The sequence below is a fragment of the Calypte anna genome, chromosome 1, assembly GCF_003957555.1.
Source record: "Calypte anna isolate BGI_N300 chromosome 1, bCalAnn1_v1.p, whole genome shotgun sequence".
Classification (NCBI taxonomy): domain Eukaryota; kingdom Metazoa; phylum Chordata; class Aves; order Apodiformes; family Trochilidae; genus Calypte; species Calypte anna.
In genome coordinates, this window is record NC_044244.1 from 15,948,522 (window position 1) to 15,965,089 (window position 16,568).

Here is a 16,568-nt window from a genome sequence, read left to right on the forward strand (position 1 = left end):
TAAAAATGAAAAAAAAAAAATCCCACAAGCCTCTCATTATCTCAATACACTATTTGCTCATGCTAGTGACAGACCTCTTCCTAACTATAAATTCTTGCATGCAACTTTGCATACAGCAAACAAATACTGCAGTAGACTTTCTGATATTTCTTCTTCCTCTGAAGTAACAAAAATTCCCATGCAAGTCATTACTGAAGTATTACTGCAAGTTTATACTGCAATCCCAGCAGGGCAGAGCTCAGTTGATACAAGTGCATGGACTTCGAAATCAATAGTTTGGATGTTTGAAGCAGTGTAACCACAGCTCAGCACAACTCAACATTAATCAATTTCACAAGTGCCTATTTTTATTCTTGGGAGTGTTTGGAGACCATGCTAATGAGCTGTTGTAGGCAAGTCCCAGCAGTGACTGCAGTGTTGTTTTTAACATTCAGTGTTTGAATGACAGCACCTGAACACTGGCAGATCTCAAATACAATAAAGAGGCTGACCTCAGAATCTATGCGTGTCCTCAGCTGCCCACGTTACCTTTCTGTGACCAGTAAAGTTAAGAAGGAACACTGCTAAAATACATGTTCAGAATGACTTCTTCCATGTACTGTATAGCTGTGAACTTAGCTGTTTATGATACTCTATTAATACTGTTTTACAAGTCCTTTTCAAGGACTCACCTTTGTGGTCAGATCACCTTAACTGATGGGCATAAAGAATTTTACCCAAATTACTTGGCGAGGTCTTGAAATGTTCCTCCTTCCAAATCCCTTCCATCTTTATGACAGGTTTGTGTCAGGGATAAAATAAAACACAGAATAAGGAAAAAATAATTGTAAAAGTGAATGGACAGGGTATGAAAATAGTGTCCTTGTATTCTTGAAAGTCAACAACAGAGAGGGTCCTTTCCAGCTCCCGATGACGTCAGTCCAAGGGTCTAAATTGTCAGCAGCTTTCCACAAAAGGAGACAGATTTTTGTACCCTGTGCTTCCATTTCTTCCTGATAAAAATGTAGCCCCACTCTCAGATCAGACTTTGAACAAATCAATGCAACAGCTGCTTGTTTCTGGTATAACAGTCTACACCACACTAAAAACTTAAGCACAATGCAACACATACTGAATATAATGAAAACTAAATAATGCAGTTAACTTTGTGCTGACTTTATTGTATAATTCAATAAAACCTCTGCTTCTGAACCGAAACAGAAGTCCACATGGCTGCACCAGGCTGACACAAAAGTTAAATGACATTACTTCAGGATTCAGATCAACTTTTACAAGGGTGTGTAGGCAGAATCTAATTAAATTTCCCTTTGACAAATGTCAACAATGAACAAACAAAAAGAATGTAAATACAGTTTCAACATGGATAATAAGGCTAATAAAAGAATGTGCATTTTAAGGATTTATCACTTTTTTGACTGTCACTCATTTTTGTATTCTCACAGCAACAGGTCTAATTTAAGTTTACCTAGCTGAGACAAAGCAAATTTCCACTCGCGACCTTAGAGGCTGCATTTTCACTTTAGCTGATAGAGGTAGTTTATATCACATTATACTTCTTGTGCATTCCATGAAAGCTGCTTACACTCAAGGTCACGATGCATTACAAAAAAGCTTACAGGTCTAGAATCTGTAAAAGGGTTCCTATTTAAGGGACACAAGTAGAGAAGATAATACTACCCATAGCACATATTTCTATAAGTAGAATTGAAACTACTGTGACGTGCAGCTTTCACATCTTGATTGTGGTCTAGCAAGACCTGTGAAACATTTTATTTTTATCAGCTCTTAAAAGGTAACTGCTAAAGTAAATCCCAAAGCAGGCAGAAAACATCACAATTGTTTATTCCTAATTAATAACTAACCCATTACATACATACTGAAGAATGAATGCTGCTTTGCAGGTCAGGTCTTGTATTACATGCCAGTTTTTGAGCTAATTATAGCAGAATTTTCTCTGAGATACTAAATAAATCTTTTACCAGGATACAGCAAATCCCTCTGTAAGTCAACATCATTTTCTCAGAAGTCATATTCCACAGACTAACAAAACCATGCCTATGTTGTTCACAGCACTGATATATCCTTAGATCAGAACTGCTGAGAACTCCACAGAGAGCTATAAACACCATCAAACATTTATCATCTTACAGCAAATAAATGTAGTGGATAAAATGATCGGATGAGTCCAGTCTTCAGGAGAACTTTAAAGATGAGAAAATTGAAGTCCTCCTTCTTCCTCAGTACCCCCACCCCTCAGGTTATAATTTACTGGAAAGGAAATGATGGAGGAAAAGACTTATGTACTTTGTTGTAAAAAAAAATATTAGGTCTAATTTGAATGAAATCTCTCATCTTCAATTTATGTCTCCTTCCCCTGACAAGGCAAGTTTTGAATTTTTCCTAAAGAAGGATATTTCTCTATTTAAATCATAAATTATAAAAGTCTGAAAACATCAATACCAGGGAGTAAAAACTGACTTTATAATAACACTTCAGTTGATCACGAGCAGTGGATCTCTGTCCCATTACAGGCTGGCACCTCACACACCACAGGGGAAGGGAAGGAAGACGCCCGCTGCCGACGGCGGCCTCAGCCGAGGTTTCCTCAGCGGCGCCAAGGCCGGGGCGAGGCTCCCGCTGTCTCCGTGCCCGTCCAGCCCCGTCCCGTCCCGCCCTGCCCCTCCCCACCGGGCGCTGCCGGGCGGTCCCAGCGGCACCGCCTCCATGACGAACCGGGCGGGCCGAACCGCCACGGCGTCGCGCACCACCCCGAGGCCCCACCCCACCGGCCGTCCAACGCTCCCTCCCTGCGATTGGCCCAACCTGTCCCACCAGCCAGCACTGTCACTTCTGGTTGGCTGGAAGCTCCGGGCCGCCTTGGGGGACGAATGAAGAGTAAGGTTGTTTCCTAGTCCCAAGATGGCGGCGCTCTGTCCCGTTCCTGTGGAAGGGACTTGGGGGAGTGAAGCCTGAGGGAAGGAGCAGGGGGTCGGCGCCGCGGGGAGGGGGATGAGGTGACGGCCGCCATGGCGAGCGACGGGGGCAGGAAGCAGTTCTGGAAGCGGAGCGGCGCGAAGGTGCCGGGCAGGTGAGAGGGGCGGCGGGAAGGTCGGGGCCCGCGGGCGGAGGCTCCTTCCGAGGCGGCCGTGGTCCTGTCCCGCCACCAGCTGGAGCGGGACGAATCTCCGGGCCGCTGACAGCGGTTCTGCCCAGTCCCGGCACCGCGTTCCGGCCGCCTCGGTGCCGCGTTCAGCGAGTGCTGAGAGCTCTGCCGGGAGACTGAGTGCGCGGTCACTGGGCGCAGCTTTGGGGCTGATACAAGGTGCGAGCTTTAACACTGCGCAGGAAACGGCACTCCAGGGGCACGTAACCGTATTTTAGTTTCTCCTTGGTGTTTCGAATCACCGATTTCTAACATAGAGGTAGACTTGTCAGGGAGTGCTTAGGTTCACAGTTGAACTTGGTGATCTTCAAGGTCTTTTCCAACCAAAAGATTCTACGATTCTCACCTCTCTTCTTACGGTGTGAACTGCACATCAGGTCTCCGTGTCTTTGCTAAGGGCTACAAATACTTCCCCAGTGTCACATTAACGCTTTTGACCATTATGTCAGGCTGGGAATGTGTGTTTACAGGATTATTTAATGTTAATATTCTCTGTTCCTGACCCTAACTTGTTGCAGTAGAATAATTGGGTTTCTTATGTTCGTTTTGCAAGATGAATGCATAATCTTAGTTCTTGGAGAACAGTAACTCGTACCATTTATCTGAATTCGGCAAAATAACCCACATAATTTAACTGCTTCCATCCTCAGTTGCCCATAAGCACTAGCTGGTAATGGTTTTGTTTCCCTAGAAACAAACTCAGTCCAACTTTGTTTCTCTCTCTGAACTTCTTTTTTGAAAACCATTTTTTATCCTTCTCAGTTAATTAATTTGCAGGCAACTGCAAGCTTGTGGAAAAATGAGGACACTATGGAGAATATGCTTTTGATTTTTTTTTTATTTCTTCAATGACAGGGAGAGAGTTGTGATTGTTGTAGCTTTATATTTGAGTGCATTCACATCATGGTCATTCACAGTGTGTCAGAAGGAAATGGCAGGTTCTGTCTCTATGCCAGAATGGAAGGTGATTTCTCATACTCATGTGGGTGTAGATCAGGAAAACAGAGACTTGACTGTGGCGTACAGTCATGTAGAAAGACTGATAGTGGGCTGCTTTTCTGTTTTTCATGGAGTCATGTAAAAATGGATAGAGTTTATAACCACCACCCTCAGCATCTCTAGGGCTAACTTCACTACTGTTAATACTTCCCCTGTAGTGTAAGTTTTTTTTCTTGACATTTGTTATGACTGCAGACCTTGTGGCTTGATTTTATCTCAGTTTTACTACCATTGGACATGTTTACATTTAGAGCCTGGAGATGGATTTCCATTTTGTCAGGAGGATATGTTTATCTTCTTTTATGTGTTTTTTAGTACATGTTAATGTTACATATGATTTGCTCCCCTTGCAATCAAAAGTTTTAAAGTAGTAGTTTCTATTAATTGTAAATCTTGTTGCCTTTTCCTGTGTAGCTTTCTTTACTTACAAAATAATTTCATAGTTGAAAGTAGAGAAGAAATGAACTTTTAGTTTGTAGAGAGTTTTATTCACACAGTAACATGCTTATTTATTTAAAAGCATTTGTTTTTAATACTCCAAAGACTTTTATTCTGTTTATTATTTTTAGGGTTTGTGGGATTCCTTGAAATGGAAAACTGTTGAAGTATTTTAGTTCTGTTTATTATTGTCTATCTGTTGAATACACAGAACCCCCCCCAAAATGTTTACTTATATATGTAACTAATTTTTTATTTTTATAATTTTTTAGTATTCAACATGTGTATGGAGCTCAACATCCACCTTTTGATCCATTATTACATGGAACGTAAGTTGAACTAATATTTAAATATTCAAGGTAATTTGGATCTCCTCTGCCTTCTCTGCTCTTGTTCTTCCCTGTTGGCTCTAAAGCTTGTTGTTAATCTTTTTCAGTTTTTGTCATGATCTTTACTTCTCCATTCTAACTTCTCTTTTGTGACTTCCTGATACCATATTGGGAGCAACAAATCAGCTGTTTGGTTCTTAACACAGATTGCCAACTTCTATTATCTGTCTGAAGTACCTTAAAAATTGGAAATTGTTTGGTAAATACTAATCGTAATTTAGCAGATGAAACTCACAACTCAAGTGTAAACTGCTTGCCTGCATGTATCTTTCTGTTGATGGGCTGGCTTTACTTGTCTGTCTATGAGAGAAAAGAGTCAGGTTGTGGTGTAGATCATTTTGAAAAAAAACCTGGGCATTTTGCTTGTGAGAAGACAGTAGGTAGAACAGATTTTACAGTGATTTAAAAAGTCGTTGCCTTTGTCACAACATAAGGTACATGAAAGTGGCAACATTATGCTAAACATCACTAGTAATCAAATACATTTCATGCTGATAATCCACACCTAATGCAAATGAATGATTTTCATCTCCTTATGGCCAAAGTATTTAGCAAAATGCTACATTCTGACAACTTCTGCTTTTTATATTTTGCTTTTTTTAATTTTTTTTTTTTCGACGGTTTGTTTTAGGTTGTGTTGGGGACAGTTATTTCTGGTTTACTGGTGGTTTTCACAACTCTTTAGAAACTAGCATTGCTGTTAAAATGTTGGTCTGTGCGAGAATCTTGGGAAATTTGTATGACCAATGAAATGAGCAGACCAAAATGGTAAAGACAAAAAATAATGTTAGAAAGAAAACTACTCAGAAGGAGGCTCGGAAGGAGGTGATACTTCTAGTGGAGTTTTTCAGAGACTGATGTGAAATGGCACAAGAAGTAAACATGTGCTAGTTAATTTTCAGATGATACAGAACTGAAGGCAGTGTGAATTTGAGGACTGACAAAAAATGGATGGGAGGAATTGAAAATGAGGAATTGTAAAGAGAGACAGAAGAAACCTGGTAGCAAAAAGTAGAAGCTTATTCCTTGAAATGATTTAGGAAGAGGAGAAATACCTTGCTGTTTTAGACAATGATGACAGGTTGGGTGAAATTGTCAGTGTTGTAGTAGGTGTGTCAGGAAAGGTTCTCATTGTAATGCATAACAAAAACATTTTTGACATTGTGTGAAGACTATGAGAGAGCTTTTTCTGATTTCCCCTTCTGGGTGCTTATGTTTTTTGTTTTTGCTGTTGTTTTTTCTTGGAAAAGAAAAGATGGAAAGATAGGAATTATCAGAAAGGGTAATTCAGTTAAGAGGGCAGGTGGGGAAACTCAGCTTAATGCTTTATTTAGGTGAAATCTGACCAGAGATGTGATTGCTCTGCTTTACTGTAACAGAGAACAAGTGCCAAGCTGGGGAGAGATACTTGGTTTATCTCTCTTGTATTACGGGTTGACAGAGCAACAAAAGGTTAGGAGCTGATCAGGGTTCATCTAGACTAGTAACTAGGGGAAATATCCTGCTTATGTGAAGAGCAAAGTTCTGAAGCAAATGCATGCTGGAGTGACCAGATAGATCTGGCAAGATCTGAGTCTTAAGGCAAGACTTGGTTTGCTTACGGTGGTGATTGAATTGTGTGATTGCTTATGAGGCTTCAGAGTTGACCTGATTACTGCTCCTGTGGTGTTATGCAGCAATTTCATTGAAAGGCCTGAAATCTCTACACAAGTTAATGAAGCAAGAGAAGAGACGTGCAGTGTGTCCTGTTTGTTTTATATGCTATTCCAGTAGCATTTCTTTTATTTGACTTTGAGGGCTACTCTTTGCTTGTGGGTTGTTTTTTTTTTTTTTAATACAAATGGGTGTATGTAGCAGTAACATTAGTGGAGTGAGATAGGTATTTGCTACCTATATAATCTCAGGATTACACTTGGTTTTTGGTCCTACCTATTGTGTTTTGCTTAATCCGTAACTAGTTCCTTAAATATTGTTTTTTAATAGCTTGATAAAACCAGGTTCAAAGCCACCTACAACTCCGGTGAAACTAAAGAAAGTCAGCACCTTCCAAGAATTTGAAAGTAACACAAGTGATGCTTGGGATCTTGGGGATGATGATGATGAACTCTTAGCAATAGCTGCTGAAAATTTAAATACAGAAGTGGTCATGGAAACAGCTCACAAAGTAATTCAGAATCACAGCAAGTTACAAGAACAGCACAGATTTCAGGAAGAACACCTGCAGGAAGAAAACCAAGTAGAATCTGCAGAGCTGACTTCAGTTGCATGTACTGATAACAGGCTTGTTAAATCAGTCAGTGAAGGTCATACGTCGAGTTCATCAGGTATGTTAAGAAATGAAAAAAAATGTAAGGAGAGCTATATTTACCCTCTAGGACATTAGTCCCTTCCCAGCCTTTTTCTTTATACCATAGGAAAATATTATTAATCAATAATACTGGATTTGAGGGAAGTACTACATGCCATATTAAACAATAAAGCATGTGTATCAGATATACAAGGGTGGGAGAAGAAGAATACATCTTTTTTATTTTTACCCTTAGTATGCCCTCCCTTAGTTTTGGGAAAAAGTTGCACTGTTTAATGGAATGTAATGGTTAACTGTACCAAGATGTATGCAATTAATAGTATTGCTACAGTTGTAAAAAAGTTTTTATTAAAGTGCTGCTATATAAAGTACATTGAAAAACTGGGGAGAAGCATGTATGCAGACTGGGAAGTTCATCCTCGTGTGATTTGGTCTGCATTTTTTTTTTTTTCTTAAGCCTTGCTATTACTATGATCTCTGTCTGATGTGTTTTTATTATGGAACTCTGCATGGAAGAGGAATGCTCATCCTGCTAAATCCAAGTAATTTAAAGCCTAAGATTGTGCTATACTTGAGATTTAAGTTTCTTCAAAACATAATTCTATTTTAAATTTATATAATAAATTCAAGTTATTAGTAGCCTTCTCACTAACCAAGACTGTTACTCTTTTTTTCCCTTCAGATAATACTAGTGAAAATTTTTCCATGCAGAGGTCCCAGTCCCTTCCACAAACTTCTACTCCTCCTTTGGTGAGTGGAATGGCAGACAATAATACTTCAGTTACTCCTGGATTAACTGAAAGAGAAGCATCTCGATTAGACAAATTTAAGCAGCTGCTTCTTGGCCCCAATACAAATCTTGGTGAGTATTTCTTATAAGATCTATGAATTGCATTTAAATTATTCTTTAACTGTAAAATTTTCCTGTTTGATGTACTATTCTGCCAGGTGGTTTGGTTAGGATCTAATCTTTTCATTTAAAACTGACTTTGTAAAAGAGAATATAATAGAATGCTTGTAGTAGTCAGGCTTGTAATGTGATTTGCATAAATTTTACCAGCACATAAGATGTCAGATGACTTCTTTTTTTCTTCACATTATTTCTTCCTACTGGACTAATCCCTGGACAAAAAACCAAACCAAACAAAACCCACAAAATATAATTAGCTGTGCTTGATATTAATGCCTGATAATGGAACAGCAGGTACTACAAGAATGATTCTCATGCTTAGAAGTATGGATGTGAAAGACACATGAGGTGTGGAAGTGTTACTGCCTGTCTACTCAGTGAGCATTCTTCATGCTCACAGACTGATACAGTAGTTCTGTGTTTCATCTGTGAATGCTGACAACATTCATGTGAAAACAAATGTATTGTCAGACAACTTGACTGTTCCCTTTGTGCACAGAATTTTAACTGCTGAATAGTCAATACAAGTGCTGAGAGGGTATCACAGAATCAAATGTCTTTGTATCCCAAGCAAAAAGCAAGAGCAATTAGAAATGGCACACTGCAATTGGAGAACTTGACTTGTGACTTAAGGGCAGGAGTTATTTCCAAAATAGTAAATAAACAAAAAGCCTTTGAGTTAGACCATTTGAGAAGAAATCTACAGGAAACTCTTATGGAAGGAAGTAGAAATTGCATGTTTGCAGTTCTTGAATTGACACTTTTGTGCGCTGTAGATTTCATGAGACTTCTTCAATATAATTTAGTCCAAGTTGTGACTTTTAAAAAATTTTTATGCTCTTATTGTGAGATTGATGCTAGTAGAACAGAACTGTGGAAGCTACACTAACTTGATGAGGCTTAACACTTCAGTGAGTTATAGAACATTCTTATAAAATGCAGCTCTGAGGTGTTGAATCTCATATTTTATATAAGATTGAAAATGATAATTAAATATAATTTATGTCCCTCTGATCTAACAATTGTTATGAGCTACATGTTTGTGACTGACCTGACAACTTGTAGAACTTTTTTATAATATTGTAACAGCAGAAATCTTTGCATAAAGTTACAAAGTCAGAGGGAGAACAAAGTTTAATTGAAACCTATCCATTTCACTTTAGCTGTCTAATTAGATGGGTGTCCTCAGTAAATCAAATTTAGGAATGAAAGTAAAATATTTTGGAAAGGAGTGCAGTCACCCTTGCTGTGGTGAGAGTTTAGTCAATGTTATTTAAATAAACTGTCTTTTTTTTTTTTTTTTTTCTCTACTGAAATGTCTAAATCTCTCAGAATAATACACAGGAATAAGAAATGTGAGTAGGTTGCTCTTCTATTAAGTTCCCAATATTCTTTCAGATATCACTAAATAATGCCTTTTCAATGTCTGGCTATAGGAACCTTGTTCTTTCTCTTGCTGTATGAACTGTAATGATTTTTGTGAATTAGGATTTTAAGTCCAGCTTTGATTTTGTGATACAAATATTTTGACTTCTGTATCTGGAGATATCTAGTAGCATTTCCTAGTGCAATGAGCTCTGTATTGAAAACATGCAAACTCTTGATGATCATGAAGCTATTGATAGTAGATCATTGCAAACTAATTATATATATATATGTACACACACTAGGCAAAGTGTGTGTATATACAACCATGTATATGCATATGACTATACGTACAGTTCGTCAGAATCTGGAGTGTGCATGTGTATGTGTTTTTGGTTTTTTTTTTCTTTTAGACTAATACTGAAAATGGACTAAGAATTAGACAATGGGCAAATTAAGCAAAGATTTGTAGTGAGTAATGAAGGGAGAAGTAGCTATTCTGCAGTAGTTGTTTCATTCTCTTTGTGTGTGTGCAGTGCTGTGGTGTGCGTGTCTTTGTTTTGTGTTAGATACACATGGAGTTTTGTTTGCCCTGATGAATTGAATCAATGGGTAGTAGTCTTGGGGTCATTTTAGCACATACTTCTGTTAATTTCTGTATGTGGTAGTATGGTTTCTCTTGGAAGTAGTAGTAGCAAAAGTAAAAGTACTTCTTTTGGATTAATTTTCTTGGTACAGTTTTGGCTATTGTTGAAGATGATTATGTGACAAGTCTTTTCAGAGCAAGTTAATTTGTGGAACTCTGGCAATATCAGGCACATTTTCAACTCTAGACTTTTCTCTTACCATAATGTGAGAAATTGACAGACTAAGAACAGAAAGTAATGCAAATCAACTTGAAATCCTCTCAGTCATAATTGAACAATGATTGTTATATAAAAACAGTGTACAATGCACTATTAGAATAGTATTGCATGCTGTCAACTAGAGGTTGTGAAAGAGTGTGTTGTTTCACAAGAAAATTCTCAAAGATGTTTTACACATATAAATTTGGGACTAAAGATTATTTTAGCCATTGAGGTTCACTTACAGATTTTGGAATTATGTTTGGTCCCCAGGTTGGATATTGTGAAGATACAGAAAATAGGTAGGTTCTGTCAACCCCGTCAGATTATACACTGAGCAAAATAATATGCCAGATATAAACTACAATTGGGATATGAATCCATTGGTAAATATTACATACACAAGAACAGAGCCATTCTCAAGATTTGTGTGCATAGTTTTGCCCACAGATGGTTTTGTATGCAATAATTATTATAGCAAGGCACAGTCAGGGACCACAATCTTGGAAAGCCAGAAAAAAACCCACCCCAGAATTCTCTGGATATAAAAGAGGCTGAGAGAGCTGGGGCTGTTCAGCCTGAAGAAGAGGAGGCTCAGGGGAGACCTCATTGCTGTCTACAACTACCTGAAAGGAGGCTGTAGCGAGGTGGGAAGTGGACTCTTTTCACAGACGACCTTCAACAAGACAAGAGGACACAGTCTTAAGTTGTGCCAGGGGAGGTTTAGGTTAGATATTAGAAAGAATTTCTTCACGGAGAGGGTGATTAGGCTATGGAATGGACTGCCTGGTGAGGTGGTAGATTCTCCATCCCTGGAGACATTTAAAAAAAGACTGGATGTGGCACTCAGTGCCATGGTCTAGCAACTGCTCCGGTGGGTCAAGGGTTGGACTCGATGATCTCTGAGGTCCCTTCCAACCCGGCTAATTCTATGATTCTATGATTCTTTTCTGTTACTTAACTCTTACTTATTGATGAAGAGCCTCATTCCATTGCTCTTTCTGTTTCATAGATCTGAACTAAAACTCATGCTTGTAATCTCGCTTCTGGCTTAACTAGGGAAAAGCAAATAACTTCTGCTTTAAGATAGATGTATGTAGGTAATGGAACCAAATGCATCTGCCTTATAATGTTTAGAACTGTGCTGGTTGTATCTTTTTTTTCATTTGGTTGATCTGAAAACAACAGTATCTGCCTCAGTCTTATTTGAGTCTCTCATACACATAGTCGTATTTTAGATGTCCTGACATTTAAAGAGCTCTAGATTGTAGTGAAAGGCTTTATACTTGTACTTTCTTTTGCTCTCAAAGACCAAGGGATGTGTAATTTTTTTTTGTTCAGCCATGCATGAGAATATATGGTAATAGAAAAGCAAAAATATGTTTTGCAGTATCCAAATTGATTGCAATTTATTGCAGATTCTATAGTAGTCTTTGTGTTTATAATTGTTTGAGCATACAGTATCAGATATCATTTGGCTGGTGTCATATAGGTGAAATGCACATTGAATCATGAGCTTTGGTCCCAAGAGACATTGCTACTGAATCGCATGATATTGTTGTTACACATCTCTGTTATTCTCTGGGATGTGATTAAACATCTGATTTTAAAAACTTGCTCCTTGTTTTGTCACTACAGGTCTTGGTAAAATGTTTCTCAGTCTTTCCTGTGGGCCCTCTTGAAGTGCTGAAAGGCAGCAATAAGATCTTCCCAGAGCCTTTTCTCCAGGCTGAACAACCCAATTCTATCATCCTTTCCTTACAGGAGAGGCTTTCCAGCACTCTGATCATCTTTGTGGCCCTCCTCTGTACTCACTCTAGTGAGGTCCATGTCTCATAGTGTGGACCTCAGAGCCTGATGCAGTTCTCTTAGTGGGGTGTCACTAGAGCAGAGGGGCAGAATCACTTCTTTTGACCTGCTGGCTACAATTTGATGGAGCCCAGGATATGGTTTGCTTTCTGGGCTACAAATGCACATTGCTGGCTTTTGTCCTACATCTAATCCACTAGTATCCCCAAGTCCTCTCTGCAGGACTATTCTAAATCGCTTTGCCTCCCAACCTGTACTGATACTGGTTATTGCCCTGACCCAGGTGCAGGACTTTGCCTTGTTGAATTTCATGAGGTTTGCCAGGGCCCACTCCTCACATTTATCATGGTTCCTCTGGATGGCATCCCTTCCCTCCAACAAATCAACTACACCACTTAGATCAGGTTGCTCAAAGCCCCGTCCAATGTGACCTTGAAAATTCCAGTGATGGGGCATCCTCAGCTTCTCTGTGCAACCCTGTTCCAGTGTCTCGCTACACTCGGTGAAGAATTTCTACCCTCTTTAAGCTTAAAACCTTTTTTACCTATTTTCCTCTTGCGATGTGTCCTTTCAAAAAAGACCCTCCACATCTTCCTTGTAGTCCCCTTCAGGTACTGGAAGACCACTGCAAGGTCTCTCCAGAGCTTTCTCTTCTCCAGGCTGAACAACCCCAGATCTCAGCCTGTCTTCATAGGAGAAGTGCTCCAGCCCTCTGATCATCTCTGTGACCCTCCTCTGGACTCACTCCAGGAGCTCCATGTTCTTATGTTGGTGGGCCAGAACTGGACACAGTAGTCCATGCCTGGGTCCCTCCCTCAACCTGCTGGCCACACTTCTTTAGATGCAGTCCAGGATAAGGTTGGCTTTCTGGGCTGCAAGCAAACATTGCTGACTCACATTGAGCTTCTCATCAGCCAGCATGCTCAAGTCCTTTTCCTCAGGGCTGTTCTCAATCCATTCTCTGTGCAGGCTGTATTTATCCTTGGGATTAGCTGTGTAGGACCTCGCACTTGGCATTGTTGAATTTCGTGAGGTTGTCATGGGCTCACCTTACAAGCCTCTCAAGGTGCTTCTGAATGGCCTCTTTTCCCTCACTGTGTCAACCACACCGCACATCTCAGTGTCATCAGTGTACTTGCTGAGGGTGCACTTGATTCCACTGTCCGTATCACTGATAAAGATGTTAAACAGCACTGGTCTTAGTACTGACCCTTGAGAGAAACACTGCTTGTCAGTGGTCTTCAGTTTGATGTTGAGCAGCTGACCAGAACTATTTGAGTGTGACCATCCAGCCAGTTTCTTATCCATTGAGTGGCCCATCCATTGAATCAATCTCTTTCCACTGTCATGCCAGGCAGTGTAGGATGATTTGCAGTTTGACAGAACTGCATCCTTTCAAACCATAGTTTAATAGTTCAGATTTAGAGAATGCCTAGAAGGAAGGCAGAATTGTTAATAATTTTCCTGATTGCAAGATATAAGAAGAATTCTTTTTAAAAATTACTTTATTTTCTTACAATCAAAAGTCTTTACTTTAAAATTTTTATGTGCACCACTTTTTCACTATGAAAGACTAATGCATATTAAGTGGTTTTGTTCGCCAGCTCAAGCTGGAACACAGGTAGTTTAATTAAAGTGGTTTAATTTTGAGAAGTACATGGAAGAAGGCTTAAATATGAGAAATGTATTCTGTGAAAATGTACTTCCAGTGTTTTAGTCTTTTATATATCTAGAAGGAAATCGAACTTCCTTCTTTTATGTCTTTCCCACAATCAACTTTGTATGCTTTTAGAAGAGGTGATCCAAGAGCAGAACTGTAGCTCATTAAGTGTATTCCATGTGAAATTCATGGAGTCCATCAGCAGCTTTCTTCCTAAGCCAAATATAGTGTGGGAAATTATAAAAAGTCTTTGTTTTTCTTCTGTGGTAAATAAACATGATTGTAGATAGACTTGCTGTTTTATTTATTTGTTAATGGAGGAAGCATTCTAGTACTAGTTCTTTTTGAATAATTGCATTAATTTTGGGTCATAGTAATCTAGACATGTATCTTAATCCTTATTATTTTAGTTGTGCCTTTTTTTGACTATAGTTTCAGTACGAAGGACCAATCACCTAGATTGTATTTTTGCATGTAAATATTGCCATAGTGTTCTTTTAAGTCTATTTAATAATTTTGTTTTGTAGGATTCTTTTTTTTCATAACATGAAGCTTTAATATTAGAAGTAAATTTATCCTTTACTTATATGTTATGAATGCATATGATTATTTATTTATTTTTTCTTAAGAAAAGACATGTAGGGGTGGAACACACCTGACATTGTTGAAAAGAAAATAATTGTTTCTTGGCTATTCTCTGAAAAACTGAATTTTTGTTGTGATTGGTCAACACAGTGCAAAAGTCCATTTTTTCCCTACACATGAGAAATAAATACTCTTATTTCTAAATAGGTAGGAAAATAGTCTTCTTTACCTGATACTGTAAGTGAAATTTCCTATTTTGTCTATTCATTTTTCTATTTATTTTCCTTAGTTCTACATGGTAAGTTTGAGACTATTTGAATGATTTTAAGGTAAAACTAAAAACAGTTGATGATGCATGGAAGTTGAATGTTGCATGAAGTCTATAGAAAACTGTAGTGCCATTTCAGGTCTTCTGCCATCATGGTTGTTCTCCACTATTTATCTTCATAATTCACATTGTTGACTTAACTTGCTGCAATTATTTTTTAGTTGTTTTATTAATCTTCTTTTGCCTTAGTTTTCATAATCTGTTTGCCTGGTTTCTTATACCTTAGAAACACCTACCTCATCTGCTTCTCCAACTTTCTATGTGAAGTAGCAGGCAAGGTGTACATCACTGTTCTTTGCTAGAAAAGGTCCTGAAAAGGGTCTTACCCTGTATTTACAACATTGGATTGGACTTCATCCTCTGTTTTCTGCATGCATTCAGAATAACTCTTTGTTCCATTGAGGAGATTAAGGGCAGTGTTTGCTTGGAAAAAAAAAAAAAGTAATGAAGTGCCTAACAGAGCTATTATTCATTTGGAAACCAATTGCTGTGGTTGCTATAGTAATAACAAGCCCTCTATTAAAGCTATTTTCTATATGTACTGCCTGTATTGTAACATGCTGTTGGGGGAGCTGCAGTTCCGTGAATCTATGCTCTTGAAAGAAATTTCCAGCTTTGTATAGTTAAATAATCCAAGGAATTTATGTTATAGGAACATAAAACATGTAAATCTAGTTTATCATATCTATCATGCAGTTGTTCATGCAGGCCATCACTTCATGTAGCCATTTACAGTAATCTCGATGAAATAACAGCTGTATCCAAGATGAATAATGCATACAGAGGTTTTTCGATCTACTTTGATACTTCTTGACTTACTTTTTGTTCATTTGTAGCTAGAAGAAGGATGAGCTTGAATTTCCAAGAAAAATACTTGTAGACTTGATTGTTTGCCCTTGTGTGTTTCGGGTGTAGTGTGTATTAGCTGTAGTAATAGCTGATGGGGTTAGAAAGCTGGTAAATTAATGGCATGTTTTCCTTGTAGAATGCCCCATAAGATATTTATGGAATGTGAAGAATCTTTAGCCCCGCTGCAGTAAAATCTTTAACTCTCCTGTCCTAAGATTTATTTTAAAATAATTGCTTTAAACATTGTCTTCAGAGAGAAGAAATGTATATCTGAATGTACTGTAGTAAACAAGATAACACATTTTTTTCCCAAATTAAATTAATTATATAAATTTTAAGCATTTACGTACCATGTTTTTCCTTCTTAATAAGATATCCTAATCCAACAATTTTTTTTGCAAAAAATAAATGCTGCCTCCAGAGCTGAAGTGACAGTTGGCTGGTGCAAGCAAATGGAGGTATTTTTGGTCTAAACTCTATGGGGATTTATAAGTATTTTGATACTTACTGGTCACAGAATTATATAAAATAATGAGACCAACTGAAAGACAGAGTAGAAACTGGAACTCAAAGTCTTGCTTCAGAAAGTATCCTTTCAGTTTGGGACAGAGTTTATGGATGGGGTTTCACAAATAGTGCTCTTGGATCTAGCTAGCTTCAGCTCTTAAACTTAACTCTGTCCTTATGTTTTTAGCAAGTAATCATGTTTGTGCAATGTCTTCCAGCTGCCCATTTTCATAATAATTGTACTGGAATTTTAGGAAATGTTTATTATATTGAAGCAAGGATGGTTTTGCAGTACTGTACTTATTGAAAAAGTGTGTCTGATTTGTAGGTGGCATTAAAACTCCTTTGAAAAAATTCTGTGCTGGGAAGAATGTTCTCCAGCTTATAACTAGGACATGTAATTCCTTGGGAAA

General features: G+C 38.3%; 1 protein-coding gene across 2 annotated transcripts in view; it reads left to right on the forward strand.

The window, feature by feature from the left end:
- Positions 1-2,898: 2,898 nt before the first annotated feature.
- The window catches only part of TBC1D22A (TBC1 domain family member 22A), a 161,524-nt gene continuing 147,854 nt past the window's right edge, over positions 2,899-16,568 (forward strand). For both annotated transcript variants that reach the window (XM_008492980.2, XM_030461184.1), the window contains exons 1-4: positions 2,899-3,088; positions 4,873-4,929; positions 6,973-7,313; positions 7,980-8,159. In XM_008492980.2, the coding sequence (XP_008491202.1) occupies positions 3,027-3,088; positions 4,873-4,929; positions 6,973-7,313; positions 7,980-8,159 (640 nt within the window). In that variant the 5' untranslated portion in view covers positions 2,899-3,026. The remainder of the gene's footprint in view (positions 3,089-4,872; positions 4,930-6,972; positions 7,314-7,979; positions 8,160-16,568) is intronic.